Source organism: Scyliorhinus canicula, chromosome 3 (genome assembly GCF_902713615.1).
Source record: "Scyliorhinus canicula chromosome 3, sScyCan1.1, whole genome shotgun sequence".
Lineage (NCBI taxonomy): Eukaryota > Metazoa > Chordata > Chondrichthyes > Carcharhiniformes > Scyliorhinidae > Scyliorhinus > Scyliorhinus canicula.
Genome location: NC_052148.1, coordinates 164,931,623 through 164,956,330, shown reverse-complemented (window position 1 = coordinate 164,956,330; position 24,708 = coordinate 164,931,623). Strand labels below are relative to the sequence as shown.

The window sequence follows — 24,708 nt, the reverse complement described above, 5'->3', positions numbered from 1 at the left end:
GGGGTTGTATTTGAATTGATGGTTGCTAAGGTGTTCACTGTATGTTTTAAAAAGGTTAACTTGAGTTCATAGAATAAACATTGTTTTGCTTTCAAAAATACTTTTCCATTTCTGCTGCACCACACCTGTAGAGTGGGCCGTGTGTTCCCCATACCACAATCTATTAAAGGTTGTGGGTCAGGTGAGCTCCATGCTACACTTTGGGGTTCTCTAAACCCTGGCCCATAACCATCCTCACCTCACCCTTCTTTCTGGTCTGCCACCAACCTGTATCTCTAAAGTCTGCTTAATGTGTCTAAAATGTTGCTACATGGAGCTCTGCACATGGGACCTTTAGAGGCTTTAATAGGTGTTTACACTTCCACCATAATGTTGTGACTTCCATACTACAGGGAAAGGCACTTCAAGCAGAAAACATTTCTGTTTAAACTCACATCTATTTTCAAATGGGCCAGCAGATTTCTGTTTCATGCCAGTGTGATTCACTGACTGCCCACTTATCCCTGTTGGTGAAAATGGTATCTGCCAGAAAGGGAGCAGGGCGCCTGCCATCTTCAAAGGCCTCCAGAGACTTCCAGATTCAGTAGAAAATCCTGTCCCATTTTCCTAAATTTGCTTCAGATAAATTTTACATCCTAGCAATGTTGCACTAATGAAACCAATTCATATTGCTGTGAATGCGCGTGCCTTCTAAATGTCAACAAGATCCAGCACAATGTAATTTTCTTCAGAGATACCGTAAAGATTAAATATATTCTATTTTCTGGGTCACTTAATAAAAGCTTTTTATATTAGATTGTGTTAAGATCACTTAGAGGGAGCTGTGATCAATCCTCTCTCATCAGACAAATGAATGAACAGCTGATAATTTGGGATTCTAAAAAATTAGGCGAGAGATTGAGAATAAATGAGTGAGCTTTCAGGTGAAGCGTGAAAAACATTTATTGAAGAGAATGAGAAGATTAGACTGGCAGCTTGCTGCAGGAAGTGATGTAAGCAATAACAATATTGTAAGTGCAATCCTCTCAGCTTTAATCAGTAAGACAGTAGAAATTCCATTATATCCGAAAGGGAACATGTAATCATGGAGTTTGGCTCTGCTAGAGTATCTATTTAATGGCACTGTGTCAGGACCTCACACTTGACAATTACTGATTATAAAATGAAACTGCCAGCAGAATTATTCATTGCTCAACATAGATACTCTGCAACAGTGCACTTATACTGCAGAATGCAATTAAACTAAAGTGAAATGAGAGCCTCTCCTGGTAATGCACTACCCAGTGCTGATCCAAGTCCTTGGGCAAAAGGGAGGAGCGGTTTTGACTTTGACCAATAATGTAAAATGGACAATAGAAGTTCTTCCGTCTGTTATACATTTCTTGTGTTATGTATGTCTCTCACACTATTAGCCAAAGTCAACCTGAGCCGTTGTATTTGTGTTGTGTTAATTAATTACTGATAATGGCTGCAAAAGCACCCTGGGCAACAGTGGGGAAAATCACTCAAGGCTTCCATTGCCTGATTGTGATCTGACTGATTTCTGCTGAAATGTGTGTCTGAGTGGACTTTGCATGGAGACTGGTTTGTATTTGACTCAAAAGCCCTCCATACTTGAATAACGTGCCAATACTTTGGCTTTAATTTTAACCCACCGACCTGCTCGCGATGGGCAAGATGGCTGAAGAGTTAAAATCTTGAAAGCTGAAACTCTAACCCTCCACATTTCCGGCCATTGTAATATTAATAGTGGCAATTCAATCTTCCACTAAAAGCAGACAGGTCTTAAGGTGCAAAGGTTGTGGCCCAATTACATTATTATCTCTGTAATGTAATATTAACATCAAGCCACGGAAATTCTTGCAGAACTCTGAGACGTCAAGTAAAGAAGATGCCGAAGTAAGTTTCAGAAATGTCTTCTTATAGCTTGGGTACCAGGAGGTATGGGAATGCACTCTTCAGATCCCTCAAGGAGCCTTTAGGCTTCTTCAGCCCTGACTTCCTTACCCCTCCAGAAGGTTGCAATAGAATGCCAGACCTTTCAGACTGCTTACATATGAGAAATCTGGAACCATTCTTTCTCCCCACTGACTTTAAGGAACGATTCCCACAGGTCATAAAATCATAGAATTTACAGTGCAAAAGGAGGCCATTCGGCCCATCGAGTCTGCACCGGCCCTTGCAAAAAGCACCCCACTTAAGCCCACACCTTCACCCCATCCCCGCAACCCAGTAACCCCACCTTTTGGACACTAAGGGGCAATTTTACCCTATCGCCGTAACCCCACCTAGGGCCAATTTAGCGTAGTCAATCTATCTAACCTGCACATCTTTGGATTGTGGGAGGAAACCAGAGCACCCGGAGGAAATCCACGCAAACACTGAGAGAACATGCAAACTCCACACAGAAAGTGACCCAAGCCGGGAATCGAACCTGGGACCCTGGAGCTGTGAAGCAACTGTGGTAACCACTGTGCTATTGTGCCACCCATAACTATAGCCTCCTGCCATCAAATTACATTGCCGCTGCCAGCCAGATATAGAAGGTTAGCAAGACCTGTAGATCCCTAACCTGATCAGATGCATTGCCTGCTATCAGACTCATAAGCACTCTACTAAAATTGCAGCCTTAGATACTTGTGTCACACATAAAAAATAGTTGTTTAAGTCAAGGTACCCGTACCATGGAATTATAACCCTTCAAGAAGGGGGCACCTCAGCATATGAGGGGAGAAAACTGGATAAACGTAACAAAAATATGGTGAGTAACCAAAAACTTTAAATTGTAAATGTTTAAAGCAGAAAAGCATGCAGTATGTCACTCATAAAGACATAGAAAATTAACTCATAGCAGCCATTCTTGCAGAAGCTGAAAATAGCATTTCATTCATTAAGTTGCATAATGTCCACTTTGATAATTGGAAACTAACTGATGCACCATCAATTGGACTCGAGTCGTGAAGTAGTTCCAAACAACAGGCTTTAATACACTAGATGTGTGCCTGGCAGTAGACGTACAGAGAAAGGCCGACTGCCAGCCGGTATGGGTTCTTATACCCCGCCTCATAGGCGGAGTTACCAACCCCTCAGCCAATTGGCGGGTAGTCACATGACTAGCCTCAGCCAATTGGCAGAGAGGCACATGACTTGCCTGAGCCAATGAGCAGCGAGTCTTCTGCACCAATGGCAGCTTGGTTCTAAGGTATCATAATCTCCCTAATCATACTACCACACTAACTAGAGTATGAAACAAAAGAGATTATGTTGAATATTTATATGCCACAAGTCAGGTTGGAGTGTTGTGGGCAATTCTGGACATCACAGTTAGGAAGGATGCCAAGGTCTTGTAGAAGGTGCAGAGGAGATTTACTAGAATGATAAAAGGGATGAAGGGCTTCCATTATTTGGAGAAACTGGAAAAGATGGAATAGTTGTCCTTGGTGTAGAGTACGTTCAAGGCAGACTTGATAGAGGTCTTCAGAATTATGAAGGCTTTTGATTAAGTAGATAAGGGTTTGGTGGCAAAAGAAGGAAGGGGGAGGTGAGAAGAAATTATTGTGTATGCAATGAGTTATAACAATTAGGAACATTGTCTGAAAGGGTTGTGAAAGCACGTTCAGTCAAGGCACTTGAACATCTGAATGGGAACATTTTGCAAAATGTTGGGGAAAGGGCGAGATAGTAGGGCTAAATGGGTAAATCTTTCAAAGAACGAACACAGGGACGATGGGCTGAATGGCTTCCTTCTGAACTGTAGGATTCTATGATTTGAGCTTAATACTGGAAAAGCAATAGCAATTTAAATACATTATTCAAATTATTGGTGCAACCAAATGGTGAAACAACTGTAATTTTATGAAAAGTATTTTTCCTCAAAGTTATATGAGATTTATATAATGGAGATTTTATTTAAATACATCTGCGCTCTGTCCTTATTCAGATAAAGAAACTAACTGCTATTTCATGTAACAATCCGCATCAAAATGAATCCATTAACATTTAAATTTTCTGTGCAGCGTGCCTGATGTGAAGATATTTTTAATGAGATAATTATACCTGAAAGCGAAATATTCTAGGAAATTAAAGCACTATATTATAAAAGCGAACTAGAATTACAGTTCAACATATGCGATGGTTTTCCTCTTTTCACACAATAGAATGAAAAAATTTGAACCACAGATCCCGTCAGAAGTGTGAATGTTTAAATTAAAATCCTGGAGCAGATTATTCAACAAAAATGCAGATGCCAATGTTGGCAATGGTATAGACACACAAAATAAATAACCCCTTTTTATCAAAATGGAAGAGAATAGATATTCACGACAGAAGTGTTATAAATATATAAAAAGAATCCGTCCCATGAAGTTCCATGCCATCAGTGAAACCATAGTCCCTAATCACGAGTAATGTTCGCTCCTGGAAGGGATTAAAAAAAAAGTGACCAATTTCAGAATAAAAACACTTGGAGGAACTCTTAGTTAATGAGAGTCAGTGAAGTTCTAGGAGATGACCTGTATCCAGTATTCAACACTGCACATTTAATAAACTTCCTCTTTTGATATAACCCAATGTTCTAAACACCATAAGATTGTCCATAGCCCAAAAAGACATGGGAAAATGCTAACTCCCTCTGAAACATGGTAGGACTAAGCAGTTTAATAAAGCGGTTAACTTCAGCAATGCAGACGCCTTGATTTGGCTGATAGTAATTTTAAATTTCAGGTGGCAAGGACACCTACCCTAAAGCCAGTGGGTGCTCATTCAATTGGCATATTAGATTCTGATAATGTAATTGGCTCGTGAGGCTTGAGCAGGGGAGCAGTGGTTGCTTCCCTGGCAGCTCAAAGGTTTCTGGAGTTGGATATTGTGGAAGGCTCATTAATTTTATCAAACATTTTTTATTCAAGCATCTTCCGGCAAAGAAAATCTGGGGATCGCCTGCCCTGAACTCCTGTCCCCTTCTTCTGACCATAAGGACTCTATGGAGTCAGTTTAGTGTGAACTAAAACTGCCTTGAGTCCAGCTGATTTTAATGATTGAGCATCACAATTGTAGAATATCGCATTTTCAACATCCAGGGGTTATCATTGACCAAACACTGAACTGGACTCGCCATATATTTACTCTCGCTACAAGATCAGGTCAAGGCTGGGAAATCTGATATTCTTGCAAAAGTATCTCGGGCAACAGAGGAAAAATCACTCGGGCTTACGCTTCCTGATTGTGATCTGAGTGATTTCTGATGGAATGTGTGTCTGAATGAACTTTGCATGGAGACTGGATTGAGCTGGCTCGAAAGCATTCTATAGTTGAATAGCTTGCCAATATTTGGCCTCAATGTTAACCTCATCTGCTCGTACTTGGCAAGGTGGCTTAAGAGTTATTAGGCTGCTCTCCGCTGCCCGATGTCGGTAGTGGATTTCCCAGTGCGTTGGCCAAAAATGGATTTGGCACTCCTCCTGTTCCATTGCTCCAGTCCCCTGCTGGCAGCAGCATCAAGGTTCATGGCACAAAACTGACTGCATTGCTTTGAAACATCTAGCTACGATTGACAGCTCTTGACCCACATCAAATACAGTTAAGTGCTCTCACTTCCTCTCTTTTCTGCAGAAAGCATTTAACTGTCTTTGATGTGGTTCAAGAGCTGTCAATCATAGATAGGTGTTCATAAACATTGCAGGCTACTTGAAATCCACTGACGCGTGAAGGGAAATGGGATTAAACATTCTGGTGTCCCAGAAAATCCCATGGTGGGAGGTGGTGGAATTGCTTTGGGGGGTGGCCCAGTCACCGGACCTCGCTATCGGCCGACCCGCTCAAAGTGACAGACTCCCTTGCAATTCCTGCCACACACAAATTTGTACAGCAGGGGTTAGTGAACCACCTATGATTTGCGCTCCAAGCATGAGCAACAAATCAGAGGCCATTCATCTCCAGCAAGTAAACATAATCTCCCAAACGGAGAATTCCGGCCAGTGTCTTAACCATTGAAATCCTATTTCCAACCCGCGCATTTCTGGCCTGTAATGGCGGTGATTCAAACTCCCACTAAAAGTAGGCAGGGCTTACTTAAGGTGCAGAGGTTAGGGCCCAATGATCTTACTGATATTACATTGTAATATTAACATCAAGCCAGGGAAGTCTAGCAGGCTCTGCTGGGAGGAATCAAGTACAGAAAATGCCAATGTAAGTTTCAAAAATATCCTTCTCTTGCTAATTGGATACCGGGGATATAGGAATACTCCCTCCAGCAAGACGTCTTTGGGCTTCCTCAGCCCAAGCCACAACACCCTCCAGCTTCACAAAAATAACTAAATTCCTGACTCCCCAAGACCTGTCCACCATCTACAAGCCACATAAAAACAAAGAACAAAGAACAATATAGCACAGGAACAGGCCCTTCGGCCCTCCAAGCCTGCACCGACCATGATGCCAACCTTTGCCAAACCCTCAGCACTTCCTTGTGCCGTATCCCTCTATACCCATCCTATCCATGTGTTTGTCAAGATGCCTTTTGAACACCGTTAGGGGCAGCACGGTAGCAAGGGGCAGCACGGTAGCATGGTGGTTAGCATAAATGCTTCACAGCTCCAGGGTCCCAGGTTCGATTCCCGGCTGGGTCACTGTCTGTGCGGAGTCTGCACATCCTCCCCGTGTGTGCGTGGGTTTCCTCCGGGTGCTCCGGTTTCCTCCCACAGTCCAAAGATGTGCGGGTTAGGTGGATTGGCCATGCTAAATTGCCCGTAGTGTCCTAAAAAGTAAGGTTAGGGAGGGGGGGGGGGGTTGTTGGGTTACGGGTATAGGGTGGATACGTGGGTTTGAGTAGGGTGATCATGGCTCGGCACAACATCGAGGGCCATAGGGCCTGTTCTGTGCTGTACTGTTCTAAGTTCTAAGTGTATCTGCTTCCAAAACCTCCCCTGGCAAGACTTTCCAGACACTCTCTGCGTAAAAAACCTGCCTCGCACATCTCCTCTAAACTTTGACCCACGGATCTTAAACCTATGCCCCCTGATGACTGACCCCTCCATCCTGGGAAAGAGTGCCTGCCCATATACTGTATCCATGCCCATCATAATCTTGTAGACCTCTAACAGGTCACCCCTCAACCTCCGTCTTTCTAATGAAAACAGTCCAAATCTATTCAGCCTCTCCATATATCTAACACCCTCCAGACCAGGCAACATCCTGGTAAACCTCCTCTGCACCCTCTCCAAAGCTTCCAAATCCTTCCGATAGTGTGGCGACCAGAATTGTGCGCAATATTCCAAGTGTGGCTTTACCAAGGTTCTATACAACTGTAACATGATTTGCCAGTTTTTACACTTGATGCCCCGTCCAATGAAGGCAAGTATTCCGTATGCTTTCTTGACTACCTTGTCCAGTTGTGTTGCCACCTTCAAAGATCTGTGGACCTGCACACCCAGATCTCTCTAACTTTCTATATTCCTAAGAGTTTTACCATTTTCGGTATATTTCCCCTCTATGTTGACCTACCAAAATGCGTTATCTCACATTTGTCCGGATTAAACTTAATTTGCCATTTCTCTGCCCAAGTCTCCAACCTATCTATGCCATGCTGTATCTTCTGACAATCCTCAACACCATCTGCCAATCCAGCAACCTTAGTGTCATCCGGGAACATACTAATCAGACCGGCTACATTTTCCTCCAAATCGTTTATGTACACCACAAACCAGAGTCCCCAGCACAGATCCCTATGGAATACCACTAGTCACAACCTTCCATTCAGAAAAACGCCCTTCTACAGCTACCCTTTGCATTCTGTGACCGAGCCAGTTCTGTATCCATCTTACCACCTCACCTCTGATCATATGTTGACAATCCTGATTCTTTTTCTGCCAGTCTTGGCTGAATACAATTTGAGACGGATTACAGGTATCAATTATTGTTTATTTTAACCAGCTAGCTGGGGTGACTCACTGTATTGGGAGAGCAGGACACAATCACAGTCTCCTGAATTTTCAACAGCCAGAGTGCACAAAGGACAAAACATTTCTCTACAGATACATTCAAATTGCATCAAATTTCACATACATACGACCAAATAAGGCAACAGTAATGAATGCAAAATTCCCATAGGCTATCCCTATACACTTCTTAACCTGGCCATGTATCCTGATTGGCTCATTTCACTTTCCTCAGCCCTGGACGTGTCAGCCTGGCACCTTTCCAGTGCCACCTGGGTGCCAGCCTGACACTATCAAGGTGCCCAGATGGCACTGCCAACTGGCATGGGCACTGCCAGGGTGCCAGCTTGGCACTGCTAAGGTACCAAGCTGGCATTTTATCGTGACCGCGATTGGGCCAGGGTTGCCAGGTGTGGGTGTTGGGGGGGTGGAGGTGGGGCAGTGGGGCCTCCCATAGTGTGTTCGGGCTGGGGGGAGGTCGGGGATTGTTTTGGGGACCTCGGAGATCGAGACACCATTTAAAAATGGTGTCCCGATCTCTCGCTACAATGGGGAGTTTAGTGTGCGGAGCTCCCCACTGTACAAAACGGGCTGTGTGCGGCCTCAGCCGCACGCTCCCCATTCAGGTTGCTTATTCAATGCTTAACGGGTTGAATAGCCATGTGTTGCTCGGCACTGCGAGCGTCGAGATGCAGCTCAGTTACTTACCAGCTATTGCAGCTCACTGGCCCATCTGAAGCTGGAAGGTCTCTTAATCAGCCTCCAGTTTCAAGTGTCTGCCTGTCTTCTACCCTCATATCAACAGTTATCCTAGAAATATTATGTGAACAACAGCATTTCTCCAAGCCTTTTGGTGTAAAGCACTTTCGGGATCACATACATATAGTCCATAAAAATCAATTCAGGCCTGACTTCATTGTGAACTCGTCTCTCAGTGAAAGCTATACCCAGATACAGTACATTAGTCAGAACTCTCCATTATAAAATACAGTCGCAATTTAGTGCTTCATGTAAACTGCCCCACCTGGGACTACTTCATTTGAAACAGATGTTAATAAGCAGGATTTTTCCAAACAGACCACTTAGCAGAGAATCCAGTTTGTAAGTAATCAGCATTGGATCAACGGGAACTATTGTTACAGACCCAGCCCTGACTAGCTGTTAAACCCCAAGATTGAGGACATCACATCATAAAGCTTCTCTTTCTGGTCATATTTTTTTCACAAATATGACTCAGCTGTCATGAATGAGCTCGGCAGGCACAAGACAAATTTATGTTTCAACCTTTTTATAGGTTGAGAGCATTTAATAATGTAATTGAATAAGAATGTGTGATTGGAAATGTTGGGAACATTTTTATTTCATTGCAGCAGCAGAAATTGGTTTTGCGGATCAGCTTTATGGAGCATCAGCATTGCATAATTTCCGACTCATTGGCTTTGGTGCATAATGCAAAGGGCACAGAGCTGTCCAATGGAGTGACATGGAAACACAACCACTCCAATTACACCGGCTCAGATTTTGCTGCAGCAGGGCGTCTCACGGCATAGTTAGACATGTTCATGCACAGTTTATCTCTCTATAACGTTTGCTGGAAGTGCCAGTTGAGAAAAGTGCCGTGAAGGCACCAAGCCATTTGAGACCTTGGTGAACAACGGGACAAACAGTGTGGTTAAAGGAGTGGGAAATAAACAGTGGACGGACTGTGGAGGAGGCTGAATTGGAGTGGGTGAATTCAATGTCAAATCAGGTTCAAGGAGAGAAATGCAGGGAGGGTATGAAAGTTTGGGTTAATAGGGGAAAAAAAAGAAGAGATGGGATAAAAAAAGACAAATTTGAACCTTGACAGCAACAATTCCTAATCTGAAGGGATGAGGCTCAGCAGTGTTAATTGATTACGCTTCACTTTTTAAAATTCTTTCATGGGATGTGAGTGTGACCAACAAGGCTAGCATTTTACACCCATCCCTGAGTAGCTTGGTAGGCCATTGCAAAGGGCAGTTAAGAGTCAACCACATTGCTGTGGGTCAGGAGTCACAGGTAGGCCCGACCGGGGTAAGGATGGCAAATTTCCTTCCCGAAAGGACACTAGTTAACCAGATGGGTTTCTACTTTCATGGTCACCATTGCAAGACTAACTTTACAATTCCAAATTCATTAAGTGAATTTAAATTCCCTTGGCTGCCTTGGTGGGATTTAAATCCATGACCCCAGAGAATTAATTTAGGCCTTGGAATCACCAGTCTAATTAAATCACCACTATCTCCCTCTTTCTAGGCAATAGAGGCTGATCAATAGTTATGAACAGTTATAATGAAATTTGACTTGAGGAAATAAGTAAAAAATTAAAGAGAGAACAAGGCAAGAATGCAAGGTAGCAATAAGTGAATTGATAATCTGAGTGTGGCAGGAAGGGAGTGTTTGAGTTAGGAGTATGCCAGCTGATAAAACCAGAGTTCATGGAAATAATAAAAAGACAGAATTAAAGGCACTCTATCTGAATGCATACTGCATTCACAACAAGGTAGATGAATTGATGGCACAAGTGGAAGTAAACAGCTATGACCTAATTGGCATTATGGGGATATGGCTGGAGGGTGACCAAAGCTGAGAACTGAATGCTCAAGTTACTCAACATTTAGGAAGGATAGATGAAAAAGAAAAGGAACTGTTAATAAATGATGAGGTCAGTACATTAGTGGGAAAGGTTCTTAGATTTGGGGAGAGCTAATAAACTGCAACGGGTAGCAAGTTGTTTAGAGGTTACCAACAGTGATGGTAATGCAGGGCATGGTATGAATCAAGAAATTAGAGGTGTACACAACCTCTTGGAGAACTTCGATCTGCACATTAGGTTAAACCTAATTAAGCACGAATGCTGTGGACGATGAATCCCTGGAATGTTTACAAGATGATTTTCTAGAACAGAATTTTGAGGAACCAACTAGAGAATGAGCTATTTAAGAACAAGCATTGTTCAATGAGAAAGGGCTAATTAATAATCTTGTAAAGAAGCTTTGAGGACCATAATATGATAGAATTTTACATGGGGCGCGATCTAACGGGAGAAGCACTAAGTGCGGTAGCGGGCGCAACTTCCCGGGTGCTTCTCGCCAACCGTCCCGGCGAAACCACGGTCAGTATCTAATGTCAATCAGGGTCAGAAATTATCCCTCATAGGCTTCTTGGCTAAAATAGCCATCCCGCCAGCTGATTTGCTTGGAATGCTCTCGGCAGCTCCCCGCTAACAAGGAGGAGCAGCACATAAAGCACTCCCTCTGAACACACTCCAGACAGCAGACAGCCATGCCACCAGGGAGACCTGCTCCCTGCTTCGGGAATGCCGACCTGCACAGATTGCTGGATGCCGTGGAGGTGAGACAGGACATCCTGTTCCCCCAAGTGGGTTAGTGAACCAGCAACAGGGCCGCCAATGCTGCCTGGTAGGACCGCCAATGCCCCCTGACCTCCAACCCACCCCATTTCCCCCCATGTGTTGATGGCTGACATCTCACTGCACACCCACCCGCCCAGCATAATACTGTGCCTGTGCCCTAGCACACATCGACCAGCACAATGCACCCATGTCCCCAGCAGCGTGCTCTCACATATCGCCTGCCATAGACTTCACCTCCCCGCAACCGATGCATAAGGCGTGAGGCTCATGGATGCCCTTTCTTTGCACGCGCATGAGAATCTGCCGCATAATGGGCGGGAACGGGCCCAGACAGGCAGCGGCTGGTGGAAATCAGAGTCCACACTCGCTACATGTCCCGAGGATAGAGCAATTACCGACAGCGAGGTTGGCATGCGCCACTGAGGTGAGGATCTATTGCTCTTTCAACCAGATGATCTGTCTCCAGTGAGTTGTGCATGTCAGACTAAATGATCCTTCGATCTTATTGACCGCATGTCCTTTCTCTCGCAAGACCTCCATCGGATGGGGCTGGTCCACCCCCCCCCCCCCCCCCCCCCCCCCGGCCACCCAAGAGAACACCGTGGAGGAGACCTCTGAGGATGCCACCATCGTTGCGTCACAGCTATCACCCCCACCCTCCACCAGCACAGAGACACACACCTTGGCGGACAACATTTGGTGGATAACATTAGTTGACAGGCTTGTGGGGAACAATCTGGTGGGCACCACATAGTTGGTGATGCACTTCGGGCAGAGGCAGAAACAGCCAAGGGAGTCAGCAATTGGGAGCGTTCAAAAGCAGCTTCCCCTTGTTAGCAGCGAGCCGCTGAGGCACGGGTCCAGTGAATCAGATGGCGAGACAGCCAGTTAAGGCAAGAAGCTCGTGGGGGCTCATTGTCGGCACTAAATCCCATTAAATATGGGCCGCGATCTCACCGATGCGGCCGTCAAGAAACAACCCGCCAATTGTGGCCAAAATGTTTCCATTAATTCGCGCCATAATTCTGGGGCAGAATTTACTGTCTGTTCACGCCGGCAGTACATTCCGGTTCCACCAACGGTGCACAGGTTTCCTGGCAACAAAGGGTAAAGATAATGGGAAATCACGGCGGGACCAGAAAATCCCGCTGGTGGGTCGCCTCCTCCGCCAAAAAACGCGGTGGGTTGCCCGGTAAATCCCACCCGTAATATTTTCAAGTTTGTTGATGACATTATGCTTGGTGGGAATGTGAGCTGTGTGGAGGGGGCAAGAGTTTTCTGTCCATTAACCAATCCTCAGTCCATGTGGGTATATTAGCCCCAATCCCATGTGCTCTAATATTTTTTGCTGTGTGGGAACATATCAAAAGCCTTCCGAAGGAGATTTGGAAAGAAAAAGTGAGTGGCCAAGAAAATGGCAGATGGAATATCATGTGGAAAAATGTGAAGTTATCCATTTTGGTAGAAAAAACAAAAATGCTGAGTAATTCTTAAATGGGGAGAGGTTGGGAATTACTGATGTCCATAGGGATCTGTGTGTGTCCTTGTTCATAAGTCACTAAAAGCTAACAGGCAGTTGCAGCAAGCAATTAGGAAGGCAAATGGTATGTTGGCTTTTACTGCAAGAGGATTTGAATACAGGAGTGCATGTGTCTTGTTGCAATTGTTTGGAGCCTTGGTAAGACTTCACCTGGAATATTGTGTACAGTTTTGGACTCCATGGGCTGGATTCTCCGCCCTGCCGTGCCACATTTCTGTTTCATCCTGCCGGCGGGATGCTCCGTTAATGGGGTTTCCCATTGTGGGGCAGCCGGCAAAATGGAGCATCCCGACGGCGGAGAATCCATCCCCATATCTAAGGAAGGATATACTTGTCATTGAGGGAGTGCTACAAAGGTGAACCAAACCGATTCCTGGCATGACAGGACTAATTTATAAGAAGAATTTGAGGAGACTGGGCCTGCATTCTCTCGAGTTTAGAAGATTTATAGATGATCTCATTGAAGCGTACAAAGTCCTTACAGGGCTCAACAGCATAGAAGCAGGAAGGATGTTTCCCTGGGCTGGGGTGTGTCTAGAATGAGGGGCCACAGCCTCCAAATAAGAAGTAGGACTAAGATGAGGAGGAACCTATTCACTCTAAGGGTGGTGAATTTCTAGAATTCTCTATCCCAGAGAACTGTGGAAGCTCAATCATTGAGCATGCTTTAGATAGAGATCGATAGATTTCAAGATATTAAAGATATAAAGAGATATGGGGATAGTGTGAGAAATTGACATTGAGGTAAAAGATTAGTCATGATCTAGTTGAATGTTGAAGAAGGCTATAGAGTTTGAATGGGCTATTCCTCCTCCTACATCATATGTTCCTATGTTTAAAGGGTACTTTTACCAGTAGTTACTAAACTTAACTTTTTGTGGCGGTTCAGCGAGCAATTAATGGGCAAATAGAGCAACAAATACAGTTAGTGGAGACTGACTGCCCTTGACATCAGACAGCATTTGACTGAATGTGACAAGTTATTGCAAAAACCTCCACTGATTGGAGTCATACATAGCACACAGGAAGATGGTTGTGGTTGTTGAAGGCCAATTATTTCAGCCACAGGACATCACTGCAAGAGTTCCTCCCTCAGCATAGTGTTCCAGGCTTATCCATCCTCACCTGTTTCATCATTGAACTACCAGCTGTCACTTAAAAAAAAAAACATTTAGAGTAGCCAATTCATTTTTTCCAATTAAGGGGCAATTTAGCGTGGCCAATCCACATACCCTGCACACCTTTAGGTTGTGGGGGCGAAACCCATGCAAGCACGGGGAGAATGTGCAAACTCCACACGGACAGTGACTCAGAGGCGGGATCGAACCTGGGACCTCGGCGCTGTGAGGCAGCAGGGCTAACCCACTGCGCCACCATGCTGTCCACCTTCCATCATAAAGTCAGAAGTGGGGATGTTGATTGTTGTTTGTACAGTTTACCATTCATGGCTCCTCAAGTAGCTAACAGTCTGTGTCCATATGCAGCAAGATCTGGACAAATTGGGCTGATAAGTGACAAATGACATTTGTGTCAAACAAGTACTGGGCAACGATCATCTCCAAAAAGAGAGAATCTAACCATCTCCCTTTGACATTCAATGACATTACCATCGCTGAATTCCCACTGTCAACATCCTGGGGGTTACCATTGACCAAAAACTGAGCTGGACCAGCCATATAAATACTATGACTACAAGAACAGGTCAGAGGCTGCGAATTCTATGGAGAGTAACTCGCTCCCTGGCTCCTCCTCAAAGTCAAGAAGGCACAAGCCAGGAGTGTGATAAAATACTGTCCACTTGACTGGATCGGTGCAGCTCCAACAACACACAAAAAGTTCGACACAGTCCAAGTCAAAGCAGTCCACTTGATCAGCACCTCATCTGCCACCTTAGACTTCACTTCCACCACCTTCAAAGCACAGTGACAGTAGTGTGTACCATCCACAAGGTGCACTGCAGCAACTCCCCAAGGCTCCTTCAATCATATCTTACAAACCCATAAAGTCTACCACTTAGAAGAACTGGGGCAGAAGATGCATGGTAATACCATCACTTGGCCACACACTAACCTGACTTAGAACTATATCACAGTTTCTTCACTGGGTCAAAATCCTGGAACTTCTTCCCTAACAGTACGATGGAAAAATCTACACCACTTGGGCTGCAATGGTTCAAGAAGATGGCTCACCACCATCTTCTCAAGGTCAATTATGGATAAGCAACAAATGTTGACCGCCAGCGATTCTCACATTCTATGAAATAAGAAAAAGAAATCATGAAATTCATGGAAAGAATAAGACCAGGATATTGCTTTTGCAAAAATAACAGTAGAGCGGTGAAAATCAGGTAGCATATTTAAATGGCGTCCCAATCTCATGAGTCACCGACATGACCCCGAACTCCCCCCCACAAGCCCCAAATCACCATAAGTGGGTCTCCGGGCCCTTCCGCACCCGCACAGAGCACCACCTGGCCATATCACTACTGCACAAAAGATGCCAGGTGCACCTTATCAGTTGGCAGTGCCACCCTGCCAGCTGGCAGTGCCACCTGGGGCACCTTATCAGTTCCAGGCTGGCACTGCCAGGGTGTCAAGTTGGCACCAGCCGTGCCAGGGTACCACCCTGCCCAGAGGGCATTCACTTGGGGGCCTCCAATCCCCTGCAAGATCCCCACAAGTTTCCATTTGTGGAGACCAGTACTGATCAGTGCTTGCCATAGATCTCCAAGGCTAGGTAGTTAGGTCCCATGCCTTAGTTAGATCTCAGGAACACATATTATTGTGAGACGAGCTATCTCACTCTAATATGCAGATTTTCCAAAAACCGATTCCAAAAACTGATTTCCAAAGTACTGATCAGTGCTTGCCATAGATCTCCAAGGCTAGGTAGTTAGGTCCCATGCCTTAGTTAGATCTCAGGAACACATATTATTGTGAGACGAGCTGTCTCACTCTAATATGCAGATTTTCCAAAAACTGATCCCGCCCACAATAGGTGGGGTTCACATTGCCACATCTCAATGCTGACATCATCCCCGCGCATGCGCAGGGAGGGTTCACCTACTCGTCGGCCATCACAGAGGCTGACATGGCCGGCGCGTAGGAAAAGAGTGCCCCCATGGCACAGGCCCGCCTGCGGATCGTTGGGCCCCGATCGCGGGCCAGGCAACCATGGGGGCACCCCCGGGGCCAGATCGCCCCCCCCCCCCCCCCCCCCCGACCCCGGAGCCCGCCCGCGCCACCAGGTCCCGCCAGTAAGGGACCTAGCCCAATTCACGGCAGCTGGACGTGCATATTACGAACGGGACTTCGGCCCATTGCGGGCCGGAGAATCACTGGGGGGGCCACTGCGAGTGGCAGCCGACCGGCACGGCGCGATTCTCTAGCGCCGGAGATTGGAGGGGGCGGGATTCACGACCGGGGGGTCGGAGAATCCTGTCCCACATATCAATTGGTTGCGTTGTCTCTTGCAGGGGGATCTATATCATATGCTCAGTACCTGCTCACCCAGCAATAGTCAGGTCACTCAGTGGCTGGGATATTGCGCAAACGGCACATGGCAATGTGGCTGCAAAATCTCACGAGAGGCCACAAATGTGAATCTCGCCAGCAAGATCTCAACACGATTGGCCTTTCTCCCACCAGTGACATATTACCATATCATTAGTGCATGTCATCGCTGTATTGTCCCTCACATTTGGCCTACTCCCCTTTCCGACTTAGGCGAGGTTTACATCTGGTCTGGAACAATGTGAACCAGGCAAAGACACACCATGCCAGGGGTTCACAGGTAAGTACAGCCCCCGGGGGGAGAAGGACATGTCCAAGCAGTACCCTGGCACTGCCATTGAGTCTCTGGAAAGTTGTGTTGCCAGCGGGCGGACCTGCTCTACAGATTTGATGGCTTGGGACAAATCAAAGCGCTGGAAAATATGGCAAAAAAAGCTAGCAGTGCAACAGATGTGCTGCATATCATTTTTCTCACGTGAGTCAACACTTTGGTAAAAAAAAGAAAATTTTGCCACGCTAGTGGAATAGGAATTGAATTAGATTGAATCAGAGCTTTATTGACTATTAATGTTTGGACCATCATAATCAAATATAGAGGCCTACCAACATCATCAAAACACTGCTATATTGGCTCATGCATTGCTGCTTGTAGATCTTGCTGCATGTAAAAGTGCAATGGCGGGCTTTAGGATATAATCCCCTGACTGGGATTTCAACAATAACACATTCATTGATGGGTACTAAGTCTAGCTGATCTGGAATTCAACTGCTTATAATTTCAGTGCGTCACCTTGTAAGGCCTGGTGCAGTTTGTTGCACTTTCACCTCTGACCTATGTGGTGATATAACCACTGTAGTTATGCATACTTGTAGTAGGGGGATGTATGCCTGTACCTGTAATACAGGTTCCTCCGGTAAGCCCTGCCGGCTAGCTCCGCCCACAGGGAGCTTGTGTATGAATATGCGTATGAGTCACTCAGACCTTTAGTCTACAGTTGCAGATGGAGGGACAGCATCGCACAACAATAAAGCCTCTATTGTACTAGTCTCTCGGCTTTGAGTATAATTGTTAGCGCTACAACCTACAATTGTCCTCTACGGAATCTAGAGCCCATAATCTTGTTTGTGATTCAGTGCAGTATTGAGGGAGTGCTGCAATATTGGAAGTGCCATCTTTCAGTTAAAATGAGGCCCCCTCTTTCTCAGGTGAACATAAAAGATGCCATGTCACTATTTCAAAGAAGTGGGGGGGGGGGGGGGGGGGGGGGGGGGGGGGGGGGGGGGGGGGGGGGGGGGGGGGGGGGGGGGGTTGTACATGATTCTTTCTGCGCCTGAGCACAATATTCATCCCACAATCAACACTTAAGAACAGATTTGCTGGTCATTACCTCATTGCTGTTTGTAGGAACTTGCTCTGTGCAAATTACCTGTTACGTTTTCAGCAGCGGCTACACCTCAAAAAAAGTCTCATTGCTTTTGGGATGTGTACTTTGGGTTGTTCCAAGGTGGTGGAAAGCACTATGTAAATGCAAATCTTTCTTTTTAAGGAAAGGTGAAGGGCTAAAGTGTTGGTTGCTGTTGTTTCCCCCCCCAGATGCTGCCTGACCTGCTGAGTACTTCCAGCTCCTTCTGTTTTCATTATCATCTTTCTGGCATCTGTTCTCTTTCACAGAACACCTATTGCCTGGACAGCTTGCAAAGTCAAATCTGCAGAGCAGATCATTGAGAATGAGACGAAAGTTCAAGCAGCAGCACAATAGATGTTACTGAGATCACAAAAACCAATTAACAGTTAATTGAATTGTCAAAGACTGACACCAGCCATGCACTCTTGAACCACTCCACCTTTGCAGAGTTTATAGTACCCGTGAGACGGGACAAATCTGCTTATACTGTAGATTACCTGAACAGGTATATATCATTGTCACTTAGTAATGAACATTAGCATGCATGACTTGGTCCTCCAAATGCTACAATAATGAGACACCATTACACTTCCGTATCATTGGACATTTGCACTCCAGAAAAATCACATTTCCCTCACCAGATTGATGCTTGTAATGACTACATGATTGTGATTTTCCAATATCTGATGGTGAAAGGAAAGGTTTTCCGGCACCAATGTAAATCTGGAAAACGTGTCGAGGAATATGGCGATGTGGGGAAAAGAGCCAACTCTCAATTCACTGCAATCTAATGGATAAACCAATGGCCTGCCAAATGTCATCAGTCAATCAGTCACAATTCCAACAACAATTCATGTTAACCAGAAACAGGAAGAATTCAAGAGTTCCCAATTAACAATGTAAATTGGGCCTTAGACAAATATTTTCATTTGAGATTGATTGGCAAATTTTCCACACTTTAAATGTTCCATATTTTCTCACCCCTTTCCCTGTTTGCACCTCTCATGGCCTCAGCTAGTTACCCATTCTTCATTTCTTTAACATCTTTTAATATTTAGCTTCTATAAATTCCAGGTTAGGCCCCCGGTGGACTATTTAGTTTAATTCTGGGCTCTGAACAGCAGTAAAGATGCCAAACTCTTAGAGAGAGTGCAGAGGAGATTTAATAGAATGGCATTAATGCAATTAAAGTCTTCAGTTTTAGGGAGGGATAAAGAAAAGCTGGGTTATGATCCTTCCAGCAAAGAAGATTAACGGGAAGTTTTATGGAGGTATTCAAAGTTGCAAAGGTTTTCCGATAGAATGCCTGAAAGGGTGGTGGAAGCAGAAAGCAGATTCAATAATAACTTTCAAAAAGGAATTGTATCAATTCTTCAAACGGAATAGTTTGAAGGGCGATAGGGAAAGGGCAGGCGACTCGGAGAGCTGGTATAGACATGAAGAATACAAATTACCTCCTTTTCTGCCTTATCATTATAAAAGCTCAGGGGGCCCCGAGAGGGTACGTTAAACAGTATTTAATAAATCAACACAAAGTAAAGGCCGCCATGTGGCTTACAGTTCAAAGGTCCCAAACAGGTCTACTGATCACGCCGGTCCCAGTCGGGGTGGGTTTTCCTTGACAGATTTACGAGCCCCAGCTAGGTGGGACCTCTGGTGAGGGAGCTCGTATTCCACGGGTCCCAGAGAAGATCAATTGAAGTGTCCACGTGGGTCACACGAGGATTATTAAAACCATTCCATGATTATTCCTAATGCCTGACCCAAACTTACAGCCTTTACAAATATCCTGTTTTTCTTTTAAGCAGGTTACAGATCACTCAAATTATACTTCCTCTCTGTGCTTGAAGTATTTGTTTGTTATTCCTTTCCTTCACTCACTTTTACAACGAGTCCACTCATTTACCATTTTTCAGTTCTTCTGTCTGTTCTCTTCAAAGATGCTGTCTCACCTGTTATTTGTTTCCAGCACCTTCCATGTTTGTTTCAGCTTACCAGCTTTTGTAGTTAACCTTTTTTTCACATCGAGTTTATTTTCTGCAGACCCTGAGGTTAACACCAAATTCATGCTTTGCTGTTATCAATCCAGCGCAAAATATTTACTGAATATTATAATTCTTCACTGCTGTCTCCAAAAATTCATTCTTTTGAAAGGCACTGAATGTGTTTTTTCATAATGATTTTGGGAGGTAACGTACCTGTTGCATGGTCTGTGAAACCTGTATGTAATTGTGGCCTGGACCTTGTAAAATACAAAAGAAACGCAATTAGCACATAAACTAGAAAGAAACTACAGTTACTCACTGTCAATTAGTTCTATTAAAACCCAGCAATAAAGACTGATCTTGTGAAAAGCCAGGGGGTCTGTGATGAAAGATAGATAATATCAGATGTACAATGGAACTGATTACCAGGCACTGGAGGTCAGCCCGATATCACTAGTTCTGCGTCACTGCCGAAGACAATGTTTTTAGTCTTAGACATATTCCAAGCTAAAAGAAGTGATTTCTAAAATAGAAAAGTAACAATAGAGGTTGGCTAATGTCAGTTTGAGAATGGGATTAGAGGAACGACAGTTGGCTGCGGATGTTTATGCACCAAAGAAGGAAGAGTTAAAACGTGAGAGCGGATGATTATTTTGCAGTTTGGTTTGATTACCTTTGGGATCAGGGAGCATTTATGCAAGACTTTATGTTAAGGGTCATTGAACGATTAGTTCATGTCTCAAATCTTTTTTCCTTTCATGGTTTCTCATGCATTTATAGTGAAGCGCTGAAAAAGTAATAGTGAAGGATGTGGGGTGATGATGTGAGCTATGGGTCTGAAATGGCAGAGCTGGTAGATGTGGAACGAGCGCATGGAAACAACTTATTTCTAACATTTGTTTCTGATGGCTGAGAGTGGTGAAATGATTACATTTCAAATTCTGTTGCTGCACTTAACAGTAATCATGTGTTCCGTAGTTCAGAAAGATTTGGGATCTGTAAATCAAACCGCTTTTGAACACTTGTTTGGATTAATTTGATGGAGTAAATCTCTGATATTTACAGCTACACTACGGGTTTAAAATAGCAACCTGTCCACCAGTGGTGAAGGGAAACTTGACTCCCCTCCATGTCAATGTTGGAGAAAATATCAAGCTTGCCATTTTTGTTTTTACATTCAAATAGTATCAAATAGGTGGATTCAGTTCTGATTCAGCTGCCCCACATTTACAGTCCTCCCTCATAGAGGCCTACTAGATCTCATGCTCTGCTTTATATTACCTTGCCCAGTGGAATCCATACCTCAAATTAAGTTGGCTTGCTTCCCTTTAGTCTGGGCCCCCTGAGGAAATGGTTTCACTTCATTGCTTGGCCAGCTTGTAAAATGTTGTTCTGATGAGGTAATTTGCTGCTTATGTCCCCATGTGTTTTACATTGCACGTACCAAATTTGATCTTTAGATTAATCGCAAGTCAAAGTAATATTTTAAGTTTACAGTGTTTGAAAATTGAGTTAGCACAGAACATTGCAGTTTGACAACATAGATCAAGCGCCTGGACAATACATGGCAGCCTGACAAGTCTTACAGCCAGTTGTGGGCAAGACTGGTCCATTGCAATAATCTCTCTGCTGTATTAAAATGACCAGACCTTTTTTTCCCCTGGTGGGAGGCTGACTCTACTGTCACCAAGTGCTTTCCCCACCTGTACGGAGGAAGTAGGCAGATTATATTCACTATCCACCCACTCTCCAGGTACAGTAATTCTGAAGAGAAAGCAGCAGTTAATGAAAGGCTTTGTGCAGGAAATGTACTTTGGTGTAAAATATATATCAATGTGTTTATAACAGTGGTTGGAAACCTGCCACATGAACTACAGAAAAAGTCCAATAAACTATACTGAGTTCAAAATGAGTGGGATTTATAATAGTAGTGAGAACATTATTTTGGGCCTGGTAGCCTTGAGCTTCTCATTACCATCCTTCACTTGGTCTGGAAAGTAATCTTCATTTTAGGGCCAGTAATCACCATTAAATCCCTGCTTGAAACAATGAGTTGTAAAATAAAGTGCATTTTAGCAAATATTGCAATTTTGGACTGCAACGTCCCTCTCAGCCTTAGCATTCCTTAACTGAAAATCTAGATGAGTCCTTGATTTGTGTGGCCAGAAAGAATAATAAAATGATATAATTGCAGATTAATGAAGAAAAATGCAGTGTGATAAATCAAATGGAGGTTAATTTTTTACAATACGGTAAGAAAATATTTGGGTGCCAGAATTCTGTGAATGGTGATGTCGGTTATCGATTTATTTGCAATGGATGTGACTCAATTTACAAAATAAACAACAATACCCCACAAACTCAAAGTTTTTAAAACTCAGCTGATAATCTTTTCCACATACTACGAAATAAGTGCAGCATTTTGTGCATGTTCAATTTCTAGAGGCAAAAATACATTGAAAGAGTTAAAGAGAAACAATTGAATAGGGCTGGGGCGGGATTCTCTGTCCAGCGATGACAGAATTCGGAAATGCAATTGGGTGGAGAGTCATGTGCGAGCCATAAATTGTGGCTGGCACCGAGCTCCCAACGGAATGCCATGCTCCGATGCCACGACAGGGGTGTCAGTGCATTCTACTCCGCACGTATAGGAAACCCCTTCGGCATTTCATTAACATGCCTGCCCTGGTATTGTCCCGGGCCTCTGCGATGCTCCACCTCCGCCAGGAGGAATTACTGACGGGCGAGTTTCACTTGTGGTTTCAAAATTCGGGAAACAGGCGCCATGGTTGCTGGGGAAGATAGGAAGTAGGATATTTTCCCAGAGGTGCGTCAGGGCTGCTGGTCCTGCTGTTGGCTCGGCTGGCTGGCTGGGGGGGGGGGGGGCGGGGGGGGGGGGGGTGCATCTGCCAAGGGTGGAGAGAGTATGGGGGGGGTAACCAGCAAATGGTACGTGGCATGGGGTGACCCCCGGGACCGGTGCGGTATTTAATCATGGACCGCCATTGCCATGGCCTGCAAGGCAGCCATCTTGCTGCGCACACAACTGACCGCCCACCGTGGTTGCCTAGAGTGTCTCAGGCTGGTGTTTGGGAGCTCCCTTCATCTCCTTGTCACTGCAATCTGCTTTGGCTTGGGGTTGGGGACACCAGAAGGCCCCGCCTTGTCGCCATATGATCCTTCAAGAAACAAGACATGACAAGTGATTGGTCGCAGGTTGGGGTGCTGGTGGTGATGGGGTGGTAAGGAGATGGTGTGGAGGTGGTGAGGGGGAGGTGTGGGGAGCTGGTTAGGGAATGGTGTGGGGGTTGTGTGAGAGGGACGGGTGGGTATCGTTCCACGCATGCCATGGGAAACTGCAACACAGCAAGGTCTCACTTGGTTGCCCGATGCTTTACAAGTAGGCTCATATTAACACTGCAATGAAGTTACTGTGAAAAGCCCCGAGTCGCCACATTCGGATGCACAGAGGGCGAATTCAGAATGTCCAATTCACCTAACAGCATGTTTTCCAGGACTAGTGGGAAGAAACTGGAGCACCCGAAGGAAACCCACGCAGACACGGGGAGAACATGCAAACTCCGCAAAGGCAGTGACCCAAGCCGGGAATCTAATCTGGGACCCTGGCGCTCTGAAGCAATTGTGCTACCATGCTGCCTCTGCATCAGTGACTACCCTCTTTCCGGGACGACTGACCAGGTCCAGTGCCGGCCATCATGCAGTGGTGGAGGGCCGCAAGTCCCTGGAAACTTGCTGGACAGAGAATCAGACCAAGTCCTGCTGATCCCAGGTATTGAAGACAGGTGATAGAGCCTGCAAACAAAACAAGTCAGATACCTAAGCACCATCATTTTATTGAGTCATTTGGGAATGTGCAAAGTCTGGCTGTAACTGTGGAGAAGTCTACTACCCATGTTTGACCAGTGTTACATGACCAATAAATGGAACGATAATACAATTGGATTGTGTGACAATTGTGGAGCTCTGACATCCAACTTCAGTTTTTCTCATTAATTTCCTGACCAGGCCTAAGGAGGAGTCAATCTCCAATGTAGAGGAGTCTGTCATGCACAGACTGGAGAATTGAATTGAGAGAAAACGGTTTCACATACTTAATTGCTGTACTGCAATCTGCTCTCATGCAAGTTATTGAAATTATCAAGGGAGCAGATCACTGACTAGGAACCAGAAACAGAGACAGGGCAGAGACATGAGCGGAGATGACGGGTTTGAGTTAACTGTCTTTTATAAAGTTGACACATTTAAGGGCGATATATGCAGAGGAATTCACATTCTCTCAGTTGTCACAGCTGAAATTGCAGATGCCGAAAAGGCATTAATGGAAAAGGAAGGGACAAAATTAGTTGGGGCTACTGGGTTATGGCGATAGGGTGGGGGTGTGGGCATAGGTATGATGCTCTTTCAGAGGGTCGGTAGGGAGCCGATGGGCCAAATGGCCTCCTTCTGCACTGTAGCGATTCTAGAATTCAGTGAAAATTAAGCCAGGGAAAATCCCAAACAAATGCAACAGAAAAAGTACACAAACTGAATTCAAAACCTCTGGGCAGGATTCTCTGTCGGCCGACACTGAAACCGTGAAACGCGATTGGGTGGAGAATCAGTTCCAACGGCAAAATTGCGGCGGGTGCTGATTTCATGGTAAATAACAATTCTCCATCACCTTGACAGCGGCGACAATGCATTCCAGAATGTACGTACAGTAAAAACCATTTGTACATCATTAGCAGGCCCATTCTGGTATTCTCTGGGGCCTCCGCAATTCTTCACCTCTGATGGTCTAAATACTCAATGGGGAGGTTAATTTGTGCTTTTAAAAATCGTGAAACTGGCATCGTGGCTGATGAGGGAGAGTGAGGAGGTAGGACACAGAGAAGAGCGACTGTGGGCTGTTGGGCCGGGTTGGCTATTGGGGTGGG

General features: G+C 45.0%; 1 protein-coding gene across 3 annotated transcripts in view; it reads right to left on the bottom strand.

The window, feature by feature from the left end:
• LOC119963074 (cytokine-dependent hematopoietic cell linker) overlaps positions 1–24,708 on the bottom strand; it is a 177,595-nt gene that overhangs the window by 118,785 nt on the left and 34,102 nt on the right. For 2 of the 3 annotated variants that reach the window (XM_038791642.1, XM_038791643.1), the window contains exon 3: positions 19,985–20,028. The exons of the other annotated variant lie outside the window; for it this stretch is intronic. In XM_038791642.1, the coding sequence (XP_038647570.1) occupies positions 19,985–20,028 (44 nt within the window). The remainder of the gene's footprint in view (positions 1–19,984; positions 20,029–24,708) is intronic. 3 annotated transcript variants of the gene reach the window in all.